This window comes from Ahaetulla prasina, chromosome 4 (genome assembly GCF_028640845.1).
Source record: "Ahaetulla prasina isolate Xishuangbanna chromosome 4, ASM2864084v1, whole genome shotgun sequence".
Lineage (NCBI taxonomy): Eukaryota > Metazoa > Chordata > Lepidosauria > Squamata > Colubridae > Ahaetulla > Ahaetulla prasina.
This window is the reverse complement of record NC_080542.1, coordinates 74,351,053-74,378,914: the sequence shown is the minus strand read 5'-3', so window position 1 is coordinate 74,378,914 and position 27,862 is coordinate 74,351,053. Positions and strand designations below refer to the sequence as shown.

Here is a 27,862-nt window from a genome sequence, read left to right as displayed (position 1 = left end):
ATCTTGCTGCATGCATCTTGCTTCTCCCCCACCCCACCTGTCAGAAATGAGTCTTTGTGAGATTCGTTGAACCTTGTGGAGCAGGATTCTGCAAGGCTTCTCTTGTTGCATGCACGAATGGAAGCACAGCTGTGAGGTTCGACATACCGGCGCAGCCACAAGTGGCTGGACGCCATCTGTGCCGGTATGATGAAACTCACGGCGGTGCTGCCTCCACCCCCAAAATAATAAGACACACACACCGATAAGGCCAAGCCCTTATTTTGGGGTTCAAAAGAAAATAAGACCCTATCTTATTTTTCGGGAAACACAGTAGCAAATCTTTGTTACAATGCCTTATTTATTTATTTATTTATTTATTTATAATTTAATTTCTATACCGCCCTTCTCCTAAAGGACTCAGGGCGGTTCACAGCCATATTAAAACACAGAATATACAAAGTATAAATCACAAATTTAAAACAAATTTAAAACGAAATATTTAATAGGCCCAATTAACTAAAACGGTCATAGACCGATATAAAACCCTTTAAAATTTAAAATTATAAATAAATTAATTAAAACACACTTAGGCTAGTCCCGCACAATTAAATAGTAAAGTCTTCAATTCCCGCTTGAAGGTTCGGAGGTCAGGGAGTTGGCGTAACCCCGGAGGTAACTCGTTCCAAAGGGCCGGTGCTGCCACAGAGAAGGCTCTTCCCCTGGGGGCCACCAACCGACATTGTTTGGATGATGGCACCCGGAGCAGGCCCACTCTCTGGGAGCGCACAGGTCATTGGGAGGCTATCGGTGGCAGAAGGCAGTCTCGTAGATAACCCGGTCCTAAGCCATGGAGCGCTTTGAAGGTGATCACTAACACCTTGAATTGCACCCGGAAGGCTACTGGCAGCCAGTGCAGGCCACGCAGGATAGGTGTTATGTGGGAGCAACGTGGTCCTCCCTCAATTACCTGCGCAGCCGCATTCTGGACTAGCTGGAGCCTCCTGGTGCTCTTCAAGGGGAGCCCCATGTAGAGAGCATTGCAATAGTCCAAGCGAGAGGCAACGAGGGCGTGAGTGACCGTGCGTAAGGAGTCCCGGTCAAGAAAGGGGCGCAACTGGCGAATCAGGCGGACCTGATAAAATGCTCCCCTGGCGACGGCTGTCAGATGTTCTTCTAGGGACAGCCGATCGTCCAGCAGAACGCCCAAGTTGCGTACCCTTCCCCTGGGGGTCAGAACTTCACTTCCAACAGTCAGCGAAAGCATAAGCTGACTGTACCGGGACGCCGGAACCCACAGCCACTCTTTCTTGGTGGGGTTGAGCTGGAGCCTGTTCCTCCCCATCCAGACCCGCACGGCCTCAAGACACCGGTCCATCACCTCAACAGCTTCGCTGGGGTGCTTCGGGGTGGAAATGTACAGCTGAGTATCATCAGCGTACAGATGATAATCTACCCCGAAACCGCGGATACCCTCACCCAGCGGCTTCATGTAGATGTTGAACAGGAGAGGCGAGAGAACAGACCCCTGAGGCACCCCACATGTGAGGCACTTAGAGGTCGATCTCTGCCCCCTGCCAACACCATCTGCGAACGGTCAGAGAGATAGGAGGAGAACCACCGATAGACAGTGTCCCCCACCCCCAATCCCTCCAACCGCCGCAGCAGGATACCATGGTCGATGGTATCAAAAGCCGCCGAGAGATCTAGCAGGACCAGGACAGAGGAACATCCCTTGTCCCGAGCCCTCCAGAGGTCATCCACCAACGTGATTAAAGCCGTCTCAGTGCTGTAGCCAGGTCTGAAGCCGGACTGGAACGGATCTAGAAAGACAGATTCCTCCAGGTATTGGGGAAGCTGATATGCCACCACACTCTCAACAACCTTCACCAGAAAGCAAAGGTTGGAGACTGGACGATAGTTCACCAATACAGCTGGGTCCAGGGATGGCTTCTTGAGGAGGGGCCTCACCACCGCCTCTTTCAAGGCGGTGGGGAAAATTCCCCCCAACAAGGAAGCGTTGGTAACTCCCAGGAGCCAGCCTCGTGTCACCTCCCGTGTGGCCAGTACCAACCAGGAGGGACACATGTGTCCCTCCTGGTACAATAAACATGTGGTGGGATTCAGCCTAGCCAACAACCTGTCCATGTCATCAGGAGTCACAGGATCAAACTCAGCCCAGGTAATATCCACAAGACTTGTCCCCGTCCCCTTGCCCGAATCTATCCAATCAGCGTCCAGTCCATCCCGAATCCGAGCAAAATTATCGGACAGATACTGTACAAAATCCTCAGCACATCCCTGCAAGGTGTCCTCCCGAGCCTCCTGCGAAAGCAGGGAGCGGGTCACCCTAAACAGGGTAGCTGGGCAATTATCTGCCGATGCGATAAGAGGGGAGAAATAATTACGTTTCGCCGTTCTTATCGCCACTAAATAGGTCTGAAAATGTGACCTAACTAGTATTCAGTCGGATTCGGTGCGGCTGGACCTCCAGGCACTCTCTAGGCATCTTTTCCGGCGCTTCATCTCTCTCAGCTCTTCCTTATACCAAGGAGCTGGGCGAGTTCGGCGCTGGGTTTAGAGGCCGCAAAGGCATGACGCGGTCCAAAGCCCCGGTGGCCGCCTCCTCCCAGGCGGCCACCAGTTCTTCAACCAAGCCGTGGGCTAATTCCCCAGGAAATGGCCCAAGCTCCGTCAGAAACCTCTCAGGGTCCATCAGGCGCCTGGGACGGAACCATCGGACCGGCTCCATCTCCCTGCGGCGGGGTGCGGTGGTTCGAAAGTCTAGCTGAAGGAGTAAATGATCTGACCATGACAAGGGTTTAACAATTAATTCCCCTAAATCCAGATCATTAAGCCACTGTCCCGAGACAAAAATCAGGTCCAGAGTGTTACCCCCAGTGTGGGTGGAACCATTAACTACCTGGGTCAGGTCCAAGGCTGCCATGGAAGCCATGAACTCCCGAACTGCCGTCGATGATTCACCCACCAACAGCAAGTTGAAGTCTCCCATAACCATAAGTCTGGGGGTCTCAACCGCCATCCCGGCTATCATCTCCGACAACTCGGGCAGGGTTGCTGCCATGCAGCAAGGAGCCAGGTACGTAACCAGCATGCCCACCTGTACCCCACGGCCCCACTTTACCAGAAGGGTTTCACAACCGGCTATCTACGGGACAGTGACCTCCCTCGGTTCTAGACCCTCGTGAATAACAACTGCTACCCCCCCATCCCTACCCTGGGCCCTCGGTTGATGGAATGCCTGGAAACCTGGTGGGCTCATCTCGATAAGGGGAACCCCACCTTCTGCACCCAACCAGGTCCCCTTTAGGAATAAATCCTATTATATGTAGGTCTCACAGAACAACAGTCTGACTTTAGACAGAATCGATCTACTACTGAGTGCTGTATCTTTAATTATCTAATTATTAAATTTGTGAGCAAGGAGAGTCAACCATTTGCTGAGCTTATAGAGTGTAGTCTTTGACACTTTTAACAGCGAAACATTATGGAGAAAATTGTTTATCCTCTATATGGCATCAAGCCTGCTTGCACTGATCAAAATCCTTTGCACAAAATCCTTGCTTGAGATTGTGATTTGGAGTCAATGAAATCATCCAAGCAGTATCAATATTTAAAAAGATAAGGAAGAGATGCATATATGCACCAGTGCCATATAGTCTCCTTATTAATGATTTAACAGTACTAATGAAGAATCCTGAAGCACACATGCCTGAGATATTGCAACACTTTGCTGTAAGCTTACAATATGACATTATCATATTCAATTTTACAGGTATTGAGCCCAAAATTTATGTTGCTAAGTGAGACATTTGTTGAGTTTTGCCTCATTTTACGACTTTTCTTGCCACATTTGTTAAGTGAATCACTGCAGTTGTTAAATTAGTAGCATGATTATTAAGTGAATTCAGCTGTCCTATTGATTTTCCTTGTCAGAAGGTTGCAAAAGATTATAACATGATCCCTGGACACTGCCACCATCATAAATGTGAGTCTGTTGTCAAGCATCCAAATGTAAATCATGTGAGCATGGGGATGCTGCAATGGTCAATACCAATGGTATAGGTACTTCTATACTCACTATATGGAATTCAAATAAAACATACAAATTATAGATAACACACAATATCTGAGAAGTATTTTGAATGTGGCTAGAAGGATCTCAATTGCTGCAGTTAGAGCCACATTGGGAATGTATTTTCTAAAATCAATGCACACAATTATTACAGCAAAATCAGTGCTAGCAGCTGTGGTGGTACAGTGGCTAGAATGCTGTAATGCTATAGAATGCTGTGGCAGAATTAGCCACGGCCTAGAATTTGATCCTGACCTGCTGGAGGTTGATTTAGCCTTCCATCTTTCCTAGGTTAGTAAAATGAGGACCCAGATTGTTGGGGGCAATATCCTGACATTTGTAAACCGCTTAGAGCAGGGGTGTCAAACTCAATTTCATTGAGGACCACATCAGGGCTGTGGTTGACTTTTGGGGAGGGGACGACTGGGCAGGTGTGGCTGACTGGGTAGGCATGGCCAGCTTGACGCTACTCACAGGATGTGGCCAACTGGGTGGGCTTGGCCAGCTTGACGCCATTCCCCAAACTGCTGGAGTGTTTCCTCTTCGCACTGGGTAGACAGGGCCGAAGCCAGAATGGCCCAATATTTCCTCTTCATGTTGGGTAGACTGGGCCGAAGCAGGCCTGGCCCAATGTTTCCTCTCCACATTGGGTAGCCCAGGCTGAAGCCACACTGGCCCGATGTTTCCTCTTCACATTGAGTAGACTAGGCCAAAGCCATGCTGGCCCAAAGTTAACTCTTTGTATTGAGTAGACTGGGCCAAAACTACACGGGCCAGCCCCTTATATTTTCCAGGATGGCCCTGCAGGCTGGCTCTGACCACATTGCAGGCCAGATCTAGTCCCTGGGCCTTGTATTTGACACCCTTGGCTTAGAGTGCTGTATAGCGCTATGGAATGATATATAAGCGTAAGTGCTATTGCTATGGAAACTGACAGACTTCCAAAAATATGCCTGATAGTACAGATTGAATTTCAGCTAGTGAATTCTTGAATTGTTACCTAGCTTGGATAATGAAGCATCTGCAAGAAAACAACCAAGTTCAGAGAGCATCAAGGACCTCTCAATTGTTGAACTACATAAGTCACAAACTATATCTGGAGTTGTGGTCTTCCAGTTTCTTGTCTATCTGTCTCTGGAAAACAAGAAGACTGCTGCCCAAACAATCTTGAATATATTGTAGAAGCTCAAAGAGATATAGCTACCTTCAGCTCATTGAAGACCCTCAGCTTCTATAAAGTCATCTTCCAACCTGCAAAATATTTAAATATAGAAATGCCCAAGCATCTTAGGGGGATATTTCTCCAGCGAGATTTCAGCAGCTGGACACAATGATTAAATATTAAAGAATTTTTACCAAGTACCATATGACAAAGGAATTATGAAACAAATGAGCAATTCTGGTCATAACTCTTACATTATTTGAATGTCAATTGTATAATAAAGACAGAGTCTTTATTATACAATTGGCATTCAAATATATGAGTTATGACCAGAAGCTCTCCTTTGTTCATAATTCCTTTGTCATTCGGTACTTGGTAAAAATCCTTTAATATTTAATATCAATATCTCTGTCTTTATTATCCAATAAAATAATTATCCAAATCAATATCTTGGATAATATATTTTTAAAATGGCTTATTGGGATCCAGATATTAAAATGTATTTCATGCGTAGTAGAAACCCAAATACTATCTATAACACGGTCCTTTATTTAACAGTAGAATTGAGAATTGCATATAAGATGTGATTGTGGTAAATCGTAAATGTAATGCAAAAATATGATTTAGATTTCCTTTTAATTCTGCCTTTTATTTATTAATTCATTCATTCATTCATTCATGGCCTAAATTTATATAGCTACTCAACTTAAAGATGTAATGCTGAATGGCATACACAGTTCATACAAAAACAATAAAACAAAATAAATATGCAACAATCATTTAAAAGTATTGAAACAATAGATACTGTTTTTTTAAAAAATCCCATAACTTGATTGGAAGAGTGAACTTAGTTTCCTAACAATAGTGCCACCTGGTAGGCTCCATACTCATATCACTGGCTCCCCAGATCAAATGGCAAAGCCATGTTTTCAACTCTTTTGAAGGCCATCAAAATTAGGGCCAGTATGATCTCCAGGGGATTAATATTATAGAGCAGGGGTTTCCAAATCCCTGGGCCTTGAGCCATTTGGAACCAGGCTGTGGAAGTGATGGGCTTACCCGCTGCTCGTACAAATGCAAATATAAAGCTGGAAAGGACTGAAAACTCTGTTATAGAGGGTGGGTATTAGGCAGAAAAAGTTGTCTTTCTGGCTCCCCATAAGATAATGTTCCTTTATGGATTGGACCTGTGACATATCTTTCCTGCCAGACTTGATGGGATAGTTTGATGTGACTGAGGAGAAGCAGTCACTCAAATAACCCAATTCCATGCCATGCTTATCTTTTATTTTGTTACCTGTGGTCTTATTGTTCTATATTTTATATTCTGATATGGCCTAATGGTTACCATAATGAATAAAATATTATCATGCAAACAAAAGAGCTTCTGGCATATATTCTTAATCTATTCTGATTAATTTTGTTCTCCCCTCCCACCTCTTATTTTGTTTCATAATACAGGTCAGTCAGTTGGAGGAGCTCTCACCAGTGCAAAATCAGCAATGTCTTCATGGCTTTCTACTTTCACCCAGTCCTCTCAAAGCCTTGGGGAATAATTCTTCTGGGGCAAGTTCTTGCATTTCTTTTAAGAAACCAAAAGGCTTCGCTATAAAAGCATAGACCCTTGAATTCAAGCTGCATGAAGATGAACTGCATCACAGGTTATAATTTGGCAACTGCTTTTATACTTCTTTGCTTTATATTTGAAACTTGTTCCAGATTTATTTTTGTATTTTGGAGGATGGTGATCTGTCCATTTAGTTGTATTTTAAGTTAAATTGTTTAGCATTGTTTTTCAGAGTTGAATTATATTTCAGTATGGAACATGATAGTGTATATGGAGGTAATATTTCAACATTTAATACATAAAAATATATTCACATTTGTATTTGTAATATCTTTTCCCTTCTGCAAGTTCAATGTAACTGGAAATGGAAATTAATGAGATTTAAATAAGCAAAGATTTAAGTAGTCTTTAAAAAGGCTAAGATAGTATTTAAAAATTTTACACCATCTCATCATTTAGGTGACAACTATTGCAGTGTTAGTTAACTTTTCACACCAAATAATTCTAATACTGTTTTTTATGTTAATGGGAATGTAATGCAATTTCATGTAACATTTAAATGTCTTGATCTAAATACTAACAAATTACCTACCTCTCCTCAATTAGGCTCTTTTTTTTCCATAGCTGCTATAACATTTTCTAGTCAGCATGTGTTAACTAGTAATTTTTGCCCCATCTGTTCAATCATTTTGAAAGAAAAAAGTGATCTCATTGATGCCTATGAAAATACAATATGGCCCAGTTTAAAACAATGACTTAAGATATTTATTTTGGAACCATTTTCATTTTGAAATAATCCTATGACCACAATTGCTGATTTTCCTTTTCAGAGTTGATGTAATGGTAGGAAGAATGAATAGATTGTTAATACAAATTATGACAGCTATAGCTAGATTATTAGGTTTTTAGACAACTGAATATTAAAATTAGTAGTACATTATTTCTTTCTTGGCTGCATTTGGTTTTGTTTACTGTAATCAGAGATTCTTGTATTCTGAATTTAAGGGGAAAATATGATTGTATCTTTCTAAATAAATTTATTTCAAAAATATTCCTAGTCACAATTAATTTCCACAATTTTCTTATAAAGTAGGGATAAGAATGCCTGTTATCAAATTTGTATTAGCAACATTCCTGTCTATTCACTTTTTTTATTATTATTATTATTTGCATTTATATCCCGCCCTTCTCCGAAGACTCAGGGCGGCTTACACTATGTTAGCACTGTGCTGTGTCAGTTCTGAAATTAGATTTTTAATTTATGCAATTGCTTTAATGATTGGCTACATTATCTGGGGTGAATGGAAATTCTGATTAAATCATGAAAACTTCTACTGTAATATTTTTGTTGTAATATATATTAGTTTATATCTACAGTAAATATCTATTGTGTTCCAAATCAATTTTATGAAAACTAGTAACCAATTTTGGCACACCAAGTGTCCATGTGCTACCTTTATAAAGATTAAATAGAATATTTGATAGGTACATTGCTGCATAATGTGGCAAATGTTTATAAAGGACAGCTAATTCCATTGGAAGGAAGCTAATTGCCTTTTCCTAACATTTTGATAACTGAAATGTAACAAATATCGTGATTTGTCAAACAACAATGTTATTTTAATAGTGCATTACTAGTCCTTTTTGTAAATCTAGTTCTTAAAGTACAATGCAGTTCTGCACGTATAACTGTTAACAGGGCTTACAAAGAAGCATTTTACCACAAGAACTTGCTGTAAAGCTATCAACTCTGAATTTAATTTACAGATAGCTGGACATACTGTGCTATTGACTAGAGTTTAAGCACAATGATAGTACTTGTTCTAATGAATAATTAATTTTGAACAGAAAAGTGAAATAGAAATCAAACACACTGTAAAGTAGTTGCTTTTGAATTTTAAATTCTACCATGACATAGCTTTTGTTTTTATTTCCTTGGTGGAAGTTGTTTGATTATACACAATTTTTACATAGAAAGATTATATCCTTTTGAAACAAAATGTAGTAATGGTTAAAACTGACAAACCCATGCAAGAATTTAATATATGCATTCTAAAAGTTACTTCACATACTGAGAATTTAAGAAGAAATATTTAACCATATCAGTAAAGCTAAAAAGTCATCATGTATCAATTTCTGATCCTTTGTGCATAAATCATTGGTTATAATGAGGTGTTTTAGGTTCTGTAGAAGTAACCTATGAACAAGTTGGGATAAGAACACCAGGTTACATCACTTTTTGGAAAGGTTAAGATAATCCAAGATCTTTCCAACATATATTTTTAATGATCACACTGATATTTCAAGCATGTTGCTTCAGTGATATATAAAAATGCAATTCAAATTCAATATGAACAATGTATCTTTGTATTCCAGCCAAGAACAACTTCCGTTCTGGAATTTGAGCATTGGGTACAATTCTTTAAACTCCATCAGTAGGAAGTGAAAATTAAAAATTAGGTTTTTCTTAAGAAAACACTTGGGTTTTATTTTAGTGTGTTTCTCACACAGGGTCAATTTAGTATTCCTGTGGCATTGCCATTCATTGATAAGGACCACAAAAATAAAGTTTATTGTTGCAATTCCATTTTTAATTCCTTATTTTGAAGTTTTTACTATTATGCAGATAGATTTTACAACCACAGCCTAATTTAGCTTTCATTGTGTCTTATGAAATGGTTTATATCACCACGTGGATCTAATTTTGTTGTGACACGGAATGTGTCTGTGGCTCAAATATGATACTTACATGTGAATACACTCTCATGCTTTATTCTACAGATAGGAAAAAATGTTAAAATAAAAGTTGCATGTAAAAGGAATAACTCTGTGCAATCTTTATGCCATGAAATCTTCAGTTTCTGAATACATTATATGCATCCAATCTTTCTGTGTGAGCAAATGATCAAGAACAGATAACAGAAGTATTTAATGGATATTATGAACATCATACTGATGCTACATCTGCACAAACAGGTTAGGATCAGACTTATGTTCTCTTGCTATTTTGAACTATTTTTGTTTTAGGCACTTGGACTTTACTGTAAAATTATATATTTGAATCATACACAACAGATAACTGATTTTAGTTTTTAAAACTTTTTTCAAGCATTTAGAAATATGAATCACATTACAAAATGAAATAAATACTTAAACCTCTCGTCTAATTTATAAGTCATTAGAATCACAAAATTAACTTATGGACATACAAACATAATTATCATGTTATATATATTATCAGTTAACATGAGTTAACTGAAGTGAAACGTAATAGTAAAAATTAGTTGAAAGCAACCCATTATCAGTTCTAAAAGAATAAGTGTATATTGGATGAACAAAGAATATGCTTGTGTTCAAGAAAGACTATTAATGTATATGCTTATTTTAGCCTAACAAAATATTATTTTTTAAGCTATCTGAAGACATGTTATTTGGATAATATACTGTAACAAAATATGGCACATAGATTTCAGTACAAGCCTAGTTATTTTTGATATGTAGAAATATTAGGAGCAGATTTCACATGAGGAATTATTAATAGCGCTAAAAGCTTCTGAACTGATAGTTTTTGATTCATGTTATAAAGGTAACAAAAAATAGAAAAAAGTGAACAGCTAAAAATGCTTTACACTTTACCATCTCTAATGCTTTTCTGTAGATAGATTTTAATATCCCCCCAACAAAATTTCTATTGAACATGCTGCTATAACTAATGGAAAATGCTTATTTTGCCTATGGAATGGGGATTAAAAAACACCAAGTCCACAAAACATTTTAAATCTTGTCTTATCTTCTAAGCAATTTAGAAGATATCTGTTTTATCTCTTATCTTGCTATTACCTTGGTAGTCCACTCTATTATAGCCTGAATTATCATTTAAGTATTAATTGTGGTTTCAAAGTTTTCTTATACATACTTGTTATAGAGGCGTTCCAGGTGCTTTTTTTTTTTTTAACTTATCCCATTTTGCAGTACAAATGCACCAGAATCTTAATTTCCATAAAAATCATCTTTACAAGTTTATGAAGCCAAATGTTAGCTTCTAAAGCCCAGGTAAGCAACAAAGGACTAAGGACTGCAAAGTAGATGGGCCTAATCACACAGGCAGAACTGCTTTGGAAAGTATTTTTTAAAAATGGATGTACGGTACCTGTTTTGAGTTTACATACTGCAGCTTTGTTGTTTTGTTCAAAATAGTGAGACACTCAGGTTACATTACCATGATCAGATGCTCTCAGATTTGCAAAAAGGTAACATACCTGTATACAACCAGATCCTTGCCTAATAATTTTTCAAACTTTTTTGAGTTGAGGAATCTGGTGGGGTGTTTTTTGTTTTTAAAACTATAATCCCTGATCAAGAGCCAAAGCTCTAATGAAAGAAAATTGGCAGCATCCTCATCACAGTAGTCTCTTACAAAATCCTATGAAGTTGTCATAGAGCCCTGTGGTTCTTTGTAAAACTTTCTGAAAGCCTTATTCAGATATGTTTGCTGACCTATCTTGTTCAAGAATCTATTCTGATTTTTAGTGGAAAAAAGTGATAATTTTAACAGCAAAAATGAAGTGTGGCTTAATAACCTATTTTTAAAAGAAATAATTTTTACGAAGTTTCATTATGAAAATTGACAAAACTATTAATACAAACTGAGACGTTTTCCTCAGAATATTAGATGTTACATGTCTTCTTTTAAATTTAAGATTTCAAATTTTTTATATATACAATGCCCTCTCATGAATTTGAGTACAAATTAGCATCTCAATGCCTCCCTTTCCACAGACAATTTTATATTTAAATTTTTACAGGGACAAAAGGATCCCCAGATTAAAAAATAAAAGTATCAGCAACATTTAATACTTTAAATCAAATGCTTCTTAAAGGGAACTAATCCAACACCAGATTACACTCAAGTATAAGATACCTACTTTATACACAAGTTTCTGTGGCCATATATTGTAACTTTTGCCAGGCCTCTGTGGCTCAGACTGGTAAGACAGTCTGTTATTAACACAGCTGCCTGCAAATACTGCAGGTTCTAGTCCCTTCAGGCCCAAGGTTGACTCAGCCTTCCATCCTTTATAAGGTAGGTAAAATGAGGACCCAGATTGTTGGGGGCAATAAGTTGACTTTGTATATAAATATACAAATAGGATGAAGACTATTGCTAACATAGTGTAAGCCGCCCTGAGTTTTCGGAGAAGGGCGGGATATAAATGCAAATTTAAAAAAATCTAAATCTCTTTAGTTGGGTTTGTTTTGTTTTTATTTTTCAAGCAGCAAGTCTTAATTTTGATTGGCTTATCACAAACTGATATCTATACAATGGTCATGAAAAAGCATGCTATTTAGTGGTATATTTAATCACAAGACTCTGAAGGTTTTGCTACAGCATTTTATCCTAACCAAAATGGATAATTTCAAAAATATAAAGTTTTTAATAAGCTCTTGAGGTTCTGAATGCTTCTTATTCCATTTTCAAAATTGGCTGATACAATCATATCATTTTTATGATTTGGGCTGAATGTCAGTTTTCTAGTTTGCGGAGTATTTTACTACAAAGCAATATAAGATCTATTCTAAAGATTAAAGAAAATGTAGTTATTGGCTAGAAAAAAAGAAAGCAAAAAGCAGGTGTAAGAAATCCCAGAGGACAAAAATAAATGGCTGGAGACAAACAGATTCAGTTTACTACTTGACTGTATTTACATTAGTGCGATTTTATGTAATAAGACTATGAATACTGTCTATGAAGAAGGCCTATGTGTTAAAAGCCTGCATGGTCTTTTAACATATAGGGCTTTTACCACACTTTATTTTTCTTCTGTCTTCAAACATTTGTTTACCTCCAAACACAAAGAAACAATAGAAGTCACTAGCTCATATCTTTTTCAGATTTTTCTGAACAGCTGAATCTACTACTATAAGTATTAATATTTTAAACAGCAATTTTAAAAACTGTTGTTTTAATCATACTTCAGTAACTCCAGATAAATACACAGACGTGTGAGGGGAAAAAAGAACAAACTGATTCTTTTTAATAAATTAATATCATTCAAAATACAATGCCAGAACATGATGCAGCTAAGCATGCTAGTATGATCCATCATGAAATATCTGGTCTCATGTGAGATTGGTGGTGCCTTATCTCTGCTAGTGGTTCCTGGGATTAATGCCAGAGCAGCATCAGACAACCACTCCTCTGCACAAAGTATTCCTGAACAAAATTTCTCTCCCCCAATCCCACAGGAAAAAATAAGAGACAGACAATGTAAGGATATTTTTACAAAGACATACTACAGTAATATAAATTAACAAAAATAAAGACGTGGTTAATTCACACTATAGTTTTGCTTATACTGGGATAGGGGAAAATAAGCAGCAAGAACTAATATTCATGAGCCAATATTTCCGAAATACAGAACATGGAGCTATTTACTGAACAAAAGCTCCAGAGACCCGCACTATGAAGGACTAGCAATTCTTACTGCAAGCCCAGCAATGTCAGTTCACACTTATTAAACTACCAGCTGCTCGGAAGACCTATATTCTAAACAAACAGGTATAAGTTAGTGAAAATACATGCACTTAGACATCAGCATCATCTAACTTGACTGAACCTGCAGTCATTTGCCCTGCATATCACCATAAAATGGAAGATCTACCCTTCCTACCACAGGTAGATCCATGGGATTTTATTCTTTTACATGGTATTATTACACTAATACAGCTGTGTATTATTGAGTGCAGCACATTTCATTCAGCTACACAATCTATAGAACTAGCACATACAGATATTTCCAGAACTCATTTAAATATAACGAAGGTATTTTGAGCAATTAATATAACATTCTAGAAATAGAAGCTGCTTTATGAAAAGTTCCAGAACTCACTGTTTCACAGGACTAAAAAAATTAGACAATAAGCAGAGGATTTAAGCTTGAAATACATAGAGAATACATATAATCATGATACATATATGATCATACACAAACGTGTGTGTGTGTGTGAGAGAGAGAGAGAGAGAGATTCCATCAACTATCAGAAGGACTGACATTATGGAAGCATATCCAATAAGAATTTTTACTGATTTAAACTCAATGGCCACAAAAAAAATAGGGCATACATACAAGACAATTTAACATTTCATTTTGCAGCTCTAATCTCTCAAATACAATGTTCATTAGTTACAGGCATGCCATCTCTGAATAAGGGAGCTATACAGGTGGCAGTGGAACATCCTCCTCAATTTCAAACTCATCATCTGTATAAGGAAAAACTAGGTATGATGGAGGTTTCCATGTGGACTCTTCAAGACAAGATGGATATAGTTTTCCCACAGTGCATCGGAAATCTTTTCCCAAATCCCAGAGTACCCGCTCAGATATATCCTGTCGCAAGAACCAACGATCAAGTTCCATGTCATATTGGTATGTAGCATACTTGGCTCTTTCATGCATATGTGTTTCTCGTACAAAGATACACAATGAGTTAGAAATCACAACAGCTCTGACACAGGGATCAGAATACCGCTTGGCAGGAATTTTGGCTGTCATTTGCCATTCATTTTTATTCACATCATAAACTTCCACTGCTAGGGAAGGTCCAGTTACAGTTCGAGGACGTAATCCTATACCAAGATTGCCACCAACATGCAAGCCTCCAATATAAAATATTTTATCCCCAAAAGCAGCAGCTGAAGCAAAGCATCTATTAGTTTGTCTTGTAGCCATTTCAACCCAAGCATCTGATCTGGGGAAGTAACAATACATCAAGTTGTGTGCCATTACATAAATGCAATTATGAACAGCAACAGCTGTACTCCACTGCCAAGCACAGGGCAGAGGGCTTACCATGGTCCATTCATCTTTCTCAGTATCATATCTTTCCACAGTTCTTCTGTCAAGTTCTCCACCAACACTGTCTCCACCAATTGCATAGATAAGGCCGTCACAGAAAACAAGAGATGGCTTTATACGAACGAATAGCATTGGACTCTTTGGAAACCATGTATTTTGCTGGGCATCAAACCAGTAGAAACAATTCACAGTACGGAAGGCAAATTGAAATTTGCTAGTTTTACCGTAGTTGATTTTTGTACTTTTCAGTGGGATTTGCCCACCTGCTATATAAATATCATTATCAGGAGTTACAAGTGTCCCAACTTTATGGAGATCAGCAGGAGGACTGCAGAGTTTGTAAACTTTTTCAGCCTGTGGGCTGTAACATACTGAAGAGTAAAGATTACCAGGACTTTCAGCAGCAGCTTCAATGAAGATCATCATCTCCTCTTTAGTCATTCCAAGTCTTGGTTTAAAAAACTTCGGCATAGATTTATACAACCCTTGAACCACTACTGATTTATCATTTGGTGGTAAGCCTTGAAACCAAGCTCGTTGTGTAACTTCAGAAAGTGCATCAATTCTTATTTGGCTAAGAACTGATGACAAATACTGTGATCGGGATTCTGTATTATACTCCAGCCACAACATAGCAGCTTCACGAACTGTCTCTTCTTTTTCCACATTTAAATTGTCACTACTCAAAATATCTATCAACAGATCATGTGAGAGCTGCATGAAAGCCTCTTGGTGGTATACAACTGTAAACTTGTGTTCTACCATTCTTTTAGAACTCTGTTTTAACTCCTCACAGCTAAAAAGATCAGCAAAACTCAAAAGCCGCACACAGTTTTCAGCATTAATTTTTTTAATTAAATATTCCCTACACTGATGTAACACATCATCGACCTGCAATTAAAAAAATATATATATGAGAAGTGATCAAAACATTTTCATTATCTTCATACTTGTGGTTAATGATGAAAAATGGAATGTAATAATCTTCCTTAATTTCTATTCTATTATATACCAAAATATTGGATATCACATATTAATCTAGGACTGTATTGCTAGCAGATTAAGTAAAGAAGAGATAACTATCAAAATTTTCTTCTGAGACCAAATTGATTACTAGGAAGTAATGCAAAGTATCTAAAAGGAACTTCACAAAGTATATTGTGAAATACAGGCAAAACACCCTTTCTTGAACTATTACAGAAGATCTGTGCTCATGTCTATAATGATTTACTTTCAGTCCCAATGAACAACCAGAGGAAATCTTCAAAGAAGTTATATTGAGATTGCTAAAGAACATGGTTGCTTTTACACTTTGAGGTGTGTTTCAATATACCCCAGTTGTGTTTTCTAAAGTCTGACTTCACTTCAGTGAATGCCTTCCATTGCTCTAGTGAACAGGACTGCGCAGATGCTGCTCCTGATCTGCATACAGGAACGTACATGCATGTTCACTTTGCTTGGATGGGAAAATAATGAAAGACTACTTTAAAACAAAAGAATCTCACACACATTTCTGCACATTCTAAAAATCTCTTTCCAAAAAGTGAACCCTAGAGTTCTTATCTTTACTCAAAATATCAAAATTAATACAAGAATGTCTACTCTTTTATTAAATTTTTGCTGGTCACAATTAATTTCTGTACCAACAAAGGTATTTTCCACTATGCAATTTTATTACTGAAAAGACTATTAACATCTCAGTAAGCAATATTTTCCTATTATCTCTGTATTAACAGGAGAAAAGGCGATGTCATGACATTTTACTGTGAGTCATAGGTATCTGCACAATAATTATTTGTTTAAGCAGAAGGGTAGTAGTTGGAATTTCAAAAGTTGTTTCCATTTTTTTACTGATCTTGCAGGTTACTTTATTGTTAAGCACAGTATTCAATTCTATTAAAGATAGAACTTAGGAAAACATGTCTTAGAAAAGTTAGTATAAAATAATCTTACCTGTAGGAAACAAGCTGTTTCATAAAGCTGTTCAACTGTTGTGTCATTTATTGCCAAATTACCCGTATAAGCATAAGTTATTATGATCTGAAAAGTGACTGCATCCACAGTCCTCAGATGAATATGTGTTTGCTTGCTTTCACTCAACCCACTCATAAACATTGCCCTGGATGATAAAAAATAATATTGTAACCATCCCTACTTCCTATCTAATTGTGCCAGTATTCTAAAAATTGTTTGTGGATAGCATTCAATACAATGAATATCTTGTAAAATTCAAAATGTATATTCCAAGTTGTACTGTCTCATGAAAATTAATCATACTTTAGAAAGTCACTATAATACCCATATACCACCCGTTTTCACTCTGGATTAGAAATGTTAGTATTGAACACTACACACTATTTTCAATGCTAAAATAAAAAAATGCTTCTATTGTTTTCCCTGGACTTTCAAAATTAATTACGGATAGTCCTCGACTTACAATAGTTTGTTTAGTGACCATTCAAAGTTACAACACTGAAAAAAGTAACTCATGACCATTTTTCACACTTACAATCATTGCAGCATCACAAAGTCATATGATTAAAATTCAGACATATAGAAATTGACTCATATTTATGATGGTTGCAGTTTCAGAATCATGTGATCATCTTTTTCGACCCTCTGACAAGCAAAGTCAATGAGGAAACCAGATTCACTTAATAACCATGCTACTAACTTTACAACTGCAGTGATTCACTTAACAATTTTGCCAAGAAATGATCACATGATTCTGAAACTGCAACCATCATAAATATGAGTCAATTTCTATATGTCTGAAGAGTAACAGCTTTCTTTCTATTACTCATGATCTGCTGGGTTTGCTGCCAGAGCTGATTTTTCGGCAGTCTTACCCCCTGGATTGGAATGGGGCCATTTAGGAATAATCGAAGATGACTTTTGAATGGATGTGGACACACCCAGAAGGGGGACTCTTGATGATTGTAGCTTCTTGAGGGAGCAGCTAGAAAATCAATGATCTTTTTTACATCTCTTTCTACCTGCAGAATGTTTTCTTTACGCATGCATGGGATTTTTAACTTCACATTTGTGAAAATCTTTGTTATCTTTAAAGATTAATTGGTTGGCTGAATGCTGATTTATTTCAACCCCTGATGGATTCCATCTAGGTTTTGTTTTGTTTTTTTGCTTTCTTTTTTTATTTGACTGCTCTTATCAATTTTTGCTTTTCCATATGGAAACATGGCACATGTCTCTGGATTTGTATTTTATTAACCTGAAAAAAGTTTTGGGACCAAAATAGAAAATATCTTTGCAGTTTTCTTTGCTTTTTCCCTGCTTTATTTATCCAGTCCACTGAGCAACAATTACAGAGAGAAGGAAGAGGTTGACACAGGGAAGGGGAGACAGAGACTGTACCAATGCAATCTTTAACTGATTTTTTTTTCTAAATGTTTTGATGAACTCATAAAGATAGTGGAAAATATTCTGAAGAAACCGACCCTAAATACTTTAAACCCACAAAAAGAACTTGTTTTAAAAGTAGCAGCCTTGGGGCAAGAAATAATAGGCTCAGAAGCAACAGAGACTGTGGAAAACTTTCCAAACGAATGTAATTTCCCAGCAGTTCAGCTGTCAGGAAGAAATATAGACTTAAAAATAACAGAGTTGACTTCATATACCTTCCTGAACCTCAACACTGCTTTTATATTATCGCAGAGAACTCTCTGGCAAGAGAGTGGCAAAAGGTTTTTAAGGGGGAGGAGAATGGGAACTTGATGTATTATATTTAATTGAGGAACAATCTTAGCTGGTTTTTTTGGGGAAGATACATTGGCTTTGGAGATTGGACTTACTGTATTTAATCAATCAGCAATTGATAAAGAAGGTATAAAGAAACAACCGTGGATATTTGATCCGGGACCGATTAGCATTATTATTTGAGATGATTTGGGATTAAAGCCATGGTAAATTTTCTACAAGTTGATTACAATAACAGTTTTTTAACAGAGGATTTTGGCATTTCAATCTTGTTTTTCTCTTATTGTTAATAATTTTTATTATATTATTATAATATAACAATATATTATTGTTTTTCCTGTTAGCTATTTTGTTATTAATATAGTATACAGATGACTGGCTAACAATCTGGCAATAGATTTAGTAGTTTAGTAGTTTAAAATTCTTTTTGCCTATTTTGAAAGGGGTGGGAAACTAACATTGATGTATTATATCAGCATTCATCTAGGAAAAAATGTGTTAGACCTTTCTTATTGTTTTTAAGATACTTTTGCTTTTCAATGTCTTCTTTATTGTGGTTTTTATTCTTTTAAATATTTCAGCAGTTTATATTTTAACTTTCTTTGAATAAACTAAAAATTTGTCTGGGGAAAAAAAGGTAGAATCTGTTTTATCAGAGATACTTTGTCTAGTTTCCTCTACAAGGAAGCATGCCATAGAAGAAAAGCATTCTATCCCAATATCTTGCAAATCAATGCAGAATATATAGACTAAGCTTTAGTCTTAGCTAACACTGCAGCTATTCCATAACAAAGCTTATCAAGTAACTTTACAGTTATCTTATATAGTTTCCTATGATTGGAAGTAGGTCCTATGTCGATGCAAGATATTATACAAAATTATTTGGCAAGCAGGTGGATAAGCTTTAAGCACCATCTCCTAACTATATATTATATAATCTCAGGGTATGCAGAATGTCCTTTTAAATGGTGATGGGGTTAGAATGCAGTATTGCACGCAAACTCTCCCCACAGCCTGGAGTTTGATCATGCTGGGGCTCAAGGCTGACTCAACCTTCCATCCTTCCGAGGTCGGTAAAATCAGGACCCAGATTGTTGGGGCAAAATGCAAATAATGTTTACATTGTAAACTGCCCAGTGAAAGCTATAAAGCACTATGGAGCCGCATGCAAGACTAAATGATATTGCTATTGCTATTAATATACTTCGCAGAATACTAATCCTCACAATTCATGGATATAAGTGTTTTACATTGTATTAATGGTATCCCACTCTAGTTCAAATAAGGGAAATCTGTTGTCAAGTCTTTTTGTTTTCAACCTTAGAATTGGTCTGGTCTTTATGTTGCCTAATGCTTGTTTCTACTGATCAACTGTCCTTCTAAAACATTTTATATCCCTAAATGGTTTTCCATTTTGATTTGTCCATAGATTTAAGATTTACCATTTTGAGATTTCTTTTAGTTAAACACTACTGTCCTACAGTTGTATGCCATCTCAAGAGATTCCAGAGATCTCCAAAACCTGTTACTAAATTGTAATTTTAACATGACAGAGGGAAAACATTATCAAATATATTACTAGAGAATAGCAATAGCACTTAGACTTATATATCACTTCACAAAGCTTTACAGCCCTATATAAGCAGTTTACAGAGTCAGCATATTGGGTCCTGGGTCCTCATTTTACTGACTTTGGAAGGATGGAAGGCTGAGTCAAACTTGAGCCAGTGAGGACTGAACCCTGTGGCAGTCAGCAGAAGTAATCTTCAATACTGCATTCTAACCACTGCACCACCATAGCTCAGTAACTTATTAACTGTATTTTAATTAAAACCAAAATAAATTTAATGTCAGCTCCGAAGAGGTGAATCCAAGGAAAAATGCAACATTAATTTTAAAATAAACTGCCCACCAAATTCATGAGTTGTTTCTGAGACAAGTCAGATATAAGTCAATAATTAAATATATCATATAAAAGTGGTATAGGATTGCAACAAAATGCTTTATTTATACACATTTCATTTGTCCAATAAAAAAGGTAAAGTTGAGGAAGATAACATAATGGATGGACAAATTTGAAGAATTGGAATGTCGCCAATTTTCTTCTGAGAGGATGTATAAGATGCTTTGAAATTCCAAGGATGCACAGGGATTCCAAAAATTTACCTATTCCTCTCTCAGCATATGACTATGATCAAATAAAGCTCATGCATTTGATGTTCAGTTTTATCTTCCACATTGTGAATAACTCTGAAACACTTAACATGCATTATTAGTTCAATTCTTCCATATTTGTTAATCTGAGTTTAAACTGCATAATAATTTAGTTCATTTATTTCAAGTAGAATGCACTTAATAAATTATACTGTTCAGACATATTTTTGATACAGATTTCTTGGAAAAAATAGCATTACTATAAATACGTACCTGAAGTAAGAGCTGCACGTAGCAAGAACCATCTTATGACATGGAAATTCAGTGCCCTCGACAATTAAAACAATGTCAGTTAGCAATTGCTGTTCATAGAATGATTTTAACTGTTCTAACAAAGCGACAGCATAGTCAGTGTTGATCTGTATTCCTTCATGGGTAGACATGACTGCATTCCATTTAATATATCCAAGACAAGATTAGAGAAAGTCAGTTGATTTCAGAAGAGCTCAAGCTAACTTTCCTGAATAATTAAGAGCTCTACAGAAGTGTTGTTGAAGTGTTGTTAAGCTTTCTTAACACCCTTATGGGTAATAGATTGGCCTGCTAAATTGAGAATGCTTCATATTTTGACCCATTCCTAGAGTGTAATACATTGACCTGATGTCCATATGTTCTCCTGAGACTTTCAAAAATAACTGATAAGTTCCTGTTGAGATCTCCAATGATGCAGCACACGGGCAAACAAACGGAATTTGTGAGGTAGATTTTCTTGAACCATCTCTTAACAATGACTTGCAACTAGAAAGGGGAAAAAAATCATGTCAGAGATTTTTTTTCTAAGCCAATTAACTAAGATTTTGAAATAGTGTCTGGTATACCACTTTCTACAATTATCTGTTTGTTTTATGAGCACAAGGAGCTCAATACTTTCTCAAGATCAATTCATTAGGCACAGGACAACTACAATTGAGATACTAAATAAGCAGTACATAGTATATAAAAGCAATCAGCATTTCCTTTAATTTCACTGGAAAAATATTCTTAAACACTAATTTAAGGTTATTCTTTAAAAAATATAAACTGACCACAAACTTCAACAGAGAAATCATTTGATTTAGAATCAAATATTAGTCATAAAACAGAAAGCTAACTGTCTAGTTTCACATGTTTAATATTCAAAAATTTTAACTTTTGAGGAAGGATTACATTTCTGTGACTCAGTATCACATTAAAATATGACAAAACTTCATCAATATTCCTTGTAAAATATAATCTACTATTTATTGTAAAAAAAATTGTGTGGTCATACCTGCCTTCTCCAGAACCTGCTAGGACATATCTGTGATTTATAACATATAGGTATCTCAAATACCAAATAAAATTTAGCCTGAATCACTGTTCTTTATTCCCAGTAAATAAAAGTAGATATTAAAAGGCATATAGAAAAAATAGGGGTGCTTTTGGGATCCCTTAAGTGTTACATTGCAAAGCAGAAGTTTCCCAACAGTTTGGAGAAGTTTCAACATGATAACCCCTCTTTCTTTCTTCGCCACAAAACAAAATGATGCCATAAATTTTAGTACCAAAATCAACTGAGATATTCATAAAAATTGACAGCTATTCATAAGGACAGCCAAGCCAATTCAATTCAAAAACAAAATTTGAAGTTAGATTGAAATGGATTTAACTAGGGCATTTGAGTCAGTGTAGATCAGGGGTGTCCAAACTTGGTCCCTTTAAGACTTTTGGACTTCAACTCCCAGAGTCCCTCAGCCAGCAAAGCTGGCTGAGGAACTCTGGGAGTTGAAGTCCAAAAGTCTTAAAGGGACCAAGTTTGGACACCCCTGGTGTAGATAATTCATTTTCATTTCCTCAGTCATTTTCCCCAAGAATACAATATTTGATATTATATAATTAGTCAAATACACAGATATTGAAAAGATTTTTCAAGTATGAATATGCAATTATTTCCTTGAGGGGCTCTCTATCCAGTCATCCTTCATTTGAGTATCAAGTAAAAAAAACAATCACAAGCTGTTATGAACATAGGCAATTATTTATGTAAAATTTCTTTTCAAATCTTAAGGGATAAAATAAACCCATATCATTAGAAAATAAATGAGAAAACATTTGCAGCGTAATAGCGCTTAGAAATAGCACTTAAGACTTATATACTGCTTTACAGTGCTTTACAACCCTCTCTAAGTGGTTTACAGAGTCAGCATATTGCCCCCAACAATTTGGGTCCTCGTTTTACCCACCTCGGAAGGATGGAAGGATGAGTCAACCTTGAGCCTGGTGGGATCTGAAGTGCCAAATTGCAGTCATCTGGCAGTCAGCAGAAGTAGCTTGCAGTACTGCACTCTAACCACTGTATCACCACAGCTCATAATTGGAATTTTAAATCAAAATAAATATAAATTATTTTGTCTTACTCTCAGTTATAAAAAACTATTGAATTACTTGGAAGTAATTACCCTTTGTCCATCCTTACAAGTTATGTACATGTTATGAGAAAAAAAAAGGAAGAGGAAGTATTATGTGTAATACTTTCAGCTAACAAAGATATTTAAAAAATCAATGAATAAATGTAGTGGACTTCACCAACTGATTTTAGCAGACCTCCAAAACGTTTAACTTTGTTGGAAGCCAGTTTAAAGGGAGCTTTCAGGTCACAGCAGGACAAATTGGGTACAGCAACACTAAGAATATAGTGATAGAAGAAAATACAGAGTCAGAGAATCATATACTGGCAACTTGTATTATCCATTTACATTCTCTGATAGGCATCTGAATTTTCTCAAGATAGGATAAATTATTTAAATGCCCTTAATTATTTTTTAATACTTCAACTAATCCCAATTTATTTAAATTCAGTGTAGATTTGACAATCAAGCCAGAGCTTATTTTAATTCTACTCATTCTCCTTCTATATTTCTCTCAATGCATATACAATGGGCTTACTCACAGACAACTGTGAACAATATAGTAATGAGGAGTCTTTGGTGGTCTCTGATCTTGGTTGTTTTCTTGCAGATGTTTCATTACCGAACTAGCACTGATGATGTTACCTACTTTGGGAAATGAAAGTCTGCAAGAAAATCAACAAGATCAGAGACCATCAAGACTCCTCATGTCAACCATCAGCTACAAATATTTTCCTCTGTTGATAACACTGTAAATTTGCAACAGCCTATGTCAGTGATGGCAAACTTTTTCAGCACCAAGTGCCCAAACTGGAACACATAAGCACGCTGGAGCACCAGAAACCTGAAGACCAGCTGGCCTGTTCGCATGCCCAGAGAGGGCTCTGCGTGCTACCTCTGGCACGTGTGCCATAGGTTCGTCATCATGGGCCTATGTAATAGAGATTAACATTTATGACGTTCTGGGAAAGTGAAGCATTATGAAAATAATCAGCCCTACTATGTGAAGTCACTTTGAATAATAACTCCCCTCAATAATTTACTGGTTGAAAAATTCTGTTGCCAAAATGATCAGTCCTTATTTTTCCACCTAGAGCCAGGGGTTATTTTGGCTGAGACATGCATTTTAATAAATGCATTTTACCATACACCCCCAAAATAGCCATCTTCAATCATCTTCTTTGGCACAAGAAGGCAGGTTAAGCCTTGTTTTGACACTGGGCAGCAAAGGCACAATGAGTACCAAGACTGTGCATGCTTCACAAATGATTCAGGAAAATGATTCAGACTTTCTCTGCTCCTAAAAATAAAACAGCTCCACTTTGTTCTACCCTGAAAAAAAGTTACTGTTTTAAGGATTGCTTTTATGAAATGTAGCACTTTTTTTAGGATGGATGGAAAACTGAAAAATGCTGAGCTGCTTTTATAAAAGACAAAGAAGCAACAACACTGAGACTATGGGATTCTGAATGGAAAAATAACCTTTGGAGCACACTGTGACAATTACAGAGCAACCCTTAAACCAGCAACATCTTTTCCTAAGATTGTACAGCTGCCCTTTGTAGTACACTGAAGAGAATAATCATTTGGTTTAAGGCATTGCTAACGGTTGCTCTTTAAAAACTTCAAATGCTGCACAGTCAGGGTGGATCATGATTTAAATCACTAGTAAAAAGTAGTAGTAATTTTTAAAGAGCAACTGTCATCTCTGTCCCACAGTGACTCCTCCTCTGACCCACTGTTGACTCACTGACAATCCCATTCACTTTAATGCGATGGCTGGTGATTTGGCAGTCACACAAGGTGAGGGATGTGGCAGGCAGCAGGTGAGTGGATGCTCGCTAACAGACGCTGCCATGATAGATCTGAAATGACAGATGCTCTTTAAATGTAAGGACTCATTATTGCTGGTAGTTAGAATCTTTAATATTATTATTTGCAAACAAAATGAAGGTTTCCTATTTAGCTTGCAGAGCTTGAATTTATTTAATGAGTTTACCAAAAATGTAAATATTGCAGAATATACAGCCTCATGCTACATAACTAAGTTCCATTCATGTGGAATAAACTAAATTATTAATGTATCTTAAATAGAAATCTTTAGATAGATTTTTACTCCAAAAGCATTTTATTAAAATAAATTTGATAAAAAATAAAAAAATCCAATTTAAAATTTAAAAATCCTTTTTTTTTTAAAATCAATTTTTATCCACCCTATGCACAGTCCTAATATCTGTGCTTGTTAGCTGTGCCTCACTAAGCAAAATTATCTAAATGGCTGAATAATTTTTTTCAGACATTGCCACTAATTCAAAGAAATAAAACCAGTAAAATATTGAGGTAAATTTTCCAAACTGCAAACTTGCCTTTTGCATCACACTATTACAGTTTTGTTTCAAGTTAAAACTTTCCCTTCTGTAGGACAACTGTTTTTGTAAATGAGCCCATATATAATTTAAAACTCAGTATAAATGTTGGAACAGAACTTGCATTTTTGCTAAATGATAATTTAATTATAGACCACTAGTAAATAGGCCAAAATTAAAAATGATAAATTAGAGGCATGGGGGGGCAGTGGTTTAGAAAGTAAGTAATCAAAACTCTTTAATTGTATTTTTGAAATATATTTGCTGTGTTGTTGTCTGCTTTGTTAGCATTGTTTTTAATTTTATTATCTGCTAATACACTTGTTTTAATCAAAACACAAGCAAGGGCAATAGTAATGTTAAATACTTAGCATTACACAACCTTTACCCCAGAAAAATCCTGCACATTTAGAACGTATTTACTATTCCCAGTATAACACTATAATCTGTCCAATAGTCTCAGATATCTGATAAATCAATACTGCACTGCATATTAAGTTCTCACTAGAGTTTGATTACTTTTGGCCCAAAATTTAAAAAGTAGCTATGCCTAGGTTTAGTGGTTTTATTATTAATTATATATATATTTTTAATTAACAAACCTTTTCCTTCCCCTAGAGTGGGAAATATCTTTTCTAATCCTATTTGGCAAGCAAAATCATTGCATAGCCATTGATAAATAAACCCACCCTATCTGCTTTTCTTTGGGGGGGGGCTCTAGGAATTATTCTAATTGCAGCTGGGCAAGGTTTTCAGGTGAGCACAGCCAACTGAGTACTTTGCAGAGCAGAATCAAGATACCATTTTCAAAGCAATAAAGTACCTATCCCCCATCAGAATGTCATCCTATGGCCAGGCAAACCAAATTATTCAGCTTCTCTCCTTTCGCTCCCCATGCCACGCATCTAGAAAATTACCTCTGTCAGTCTCTCTGGAGCAAAGTACCTTGTGTCAGGGTTTAGCCGCAGTATGACATCGGAAGAAGCCAAGAAATAGCAGTGCAGCTGCCCACAGCAGGATCTCACGTATGTTAACACCCAGGCTGCTGCTGTACCGCCTGCATGATGATTAAACAAGCCGGAGGGCCGGATATATTCACCTGGTCCCCTAAGCGCGCGCACACTCACTTCCCTGCCTTGCCAATTCAGCCGCTTCTGCCGCCCCGGCAACCGCCGGATTCCAAGCACACAGGAGAAAAAGGCGATTCTCCCAACATCCTTACCCCACTCAGGAAAGCCGGTGCTAATCCCCGCACCGATTTCCTCCTTCCTTCAAGCGGTTGCTCGCAGATCAGAGACCGCCTCCGAGAACCAGGGATGGAAATCAAAGAAAGAGAATGAAGAGGCCCCACACCGTCTTCTCCACAACTCTCACCGAGCAAGGCCTGCAGAATGGAAAGGTGAGATGACGGAGAAGGGGGGAAAGGGTGGGGGAGAAGCGAGGTCCCCGCTCCCTCCCCCCAGCTTCCGGCCTGCCTTGTCGCTGCTTCAACCCCACAGGTTCCTCCCGGCCATGGAGGAGGAGATGGCGGGACTGTTGGGAAAGGGACGCACGGCGACTGCGTACACCCTCACCTCGTTCTTTCCCCGCCCTAACGTCCGCTCAGTACTACCGAACGCGTAAGAAGCACCCTTCAGAGTTCTTTGATCCCAGGCTAGCGCAGACTCCGAACAAGGGAATCGGACGTAGGCGGGAGATGAAGAAATCACCTCCTTGTTAAGTAGCTCCGCCTCCGCACTGCGCTTGCGCATTCTGTCTTCCTTGTCCCCTACCCTGAGAAAGCAACTCCTTCCAATAGTGCGCATGCGTGCGACAATTCACTTGTACTTTTGGGCACACTCAGAAGCAGACGTTCGTTAAAAATACTTTGGTTTTTGTTGCTAGTTCGTCCCTTCTCAAAACGTTTATCTCAAACGCGAGACTTAATCGAAGTTTAGAGTTGTACGCAACCTGCATTTTCAAATGATATTGGAAGTTTATTTTTTTTCATGAAGTGTCTCCCTACACAGGAAGCCCGAGATGTGTCTTTTGCACTGGCAGTTAGGGTGCTGTCAAACGGGTTGCTGGGGTCCTTTCAATTCTGTACCAGAATCGAAACATCGTTTTATATCATTGTTTGGTTTGGGCTGATTCTTCTTCCTAGCTTATTCCGGAAGTGCAGGGTTCAGTTTTTGGATCTTTGAACCGGGGTGAAATCTAACAATGTTCCCTACCGGTTCTGTGGGCGTGGCTTAATTGGTGGGCATGGCTTGGTAGTCAGATGACTGGGTGGGCGTGGCCAATAACAATAAATAATAAACAAAGTATACAAAACTATAAAGAGGTACCAAAAACCAACTTTCACACTCTACACACACAGAACACAACACAACTGACACACACACACAATGTAAAAGCAACTGCACTTCACCCAGAATAGCCCCTGCAACAAGCAGGAACCGCACACTTTACACACACACAACACAACACAACACAACACAACTGACTCACACACAATGTAAAAGCAGCTGCACTTCACCCAGAATGGCCCCTGCAACAA

At 37.4% G+C, this 27,862-nt stretch overlaps 3 protein-coding genes across 14 annotated transcripts in view; 2 read left to right on the top strand and 1 right to left on the bottom strand.

Annotated features, from left to right (window-relative positions):
* Positions 1-8,554, top strand: part of AVL9 (AVL9 cell migration associated) — a 170,654-nt gene extending 162,100 nt beyond the window's left edge. For all 4 annotated transcript variants that reach the window (XM_058183863.1, XM_058183867.1, XM_058183866.1 and 1 more), the window contains one exon: positions 6,699-8,554. In XM_058183863.1, the coding sequence (XP_058039846.1) occupies positions 6,699-6,793 (95 nt within the window). In that variant the 3' untranslated portion in view covers positions 6,794-8,554. The remainder of the gene's footprint in view (positions 1-6,698) is intronic.
* A 138-nt stretch (positions 8,555-8,692) lies between these two features.
* KBTBD2 (kelch repeat and BTB domain containing 2) lies at positions 8,693-27,048 on the bottom strand. Of its 9 annotated transcripts, none has more exons than XM_058183870.1 (6): positions 26,546-26,879; positions 26,241-26,380; positions 22,793-22,916; positions 20,805-21,329; positions 16,614-16,779; positions 8,693-15,551 (listed from the first exon to the last, which is right to left on the bottom strand). In XM_058183870.1, the coding sequence occupies exons 4-6, from the start codon at positions 20,972-20,974 to the stop codon at positions 14,019-14,021; spliced, it is 1,869 nt and encodes a 622-aa protein (XP_058039853.1). In that variant the 5' UTR covers positions 20,975-21,329; positions 22,793-22,916; positions 26,241-26,380; positions 26,546-26,879; the 3' UTR covers positions 8,693-14,018. The 9 variants fall into 9 exon arrangements, with proteins under 9 accessions (XP_058039853.1, XP_058039854.1, XP_058039851.1 ...); XM_058183871.1 differs by having other exon boundaries at positions 26,269-26,380; XM_058183868.1 differs by having other exon boundaries at positions 26,241-26,879.
* Positions 26,734-27,862, top strand: part of LOC131198799 (uncharacterized) — a 145,147-nt gene continuing 144,018 nt past the window's right edge. The window contains exon 1 of the mRNA XM_058183861.1: positions 26,734-26,942. The gene's annotated coding sequence lies outside the window, so the exon portion shown is untranslated. The remainder of the gene's footprint in view (positions 26,943-27,862) is intronic.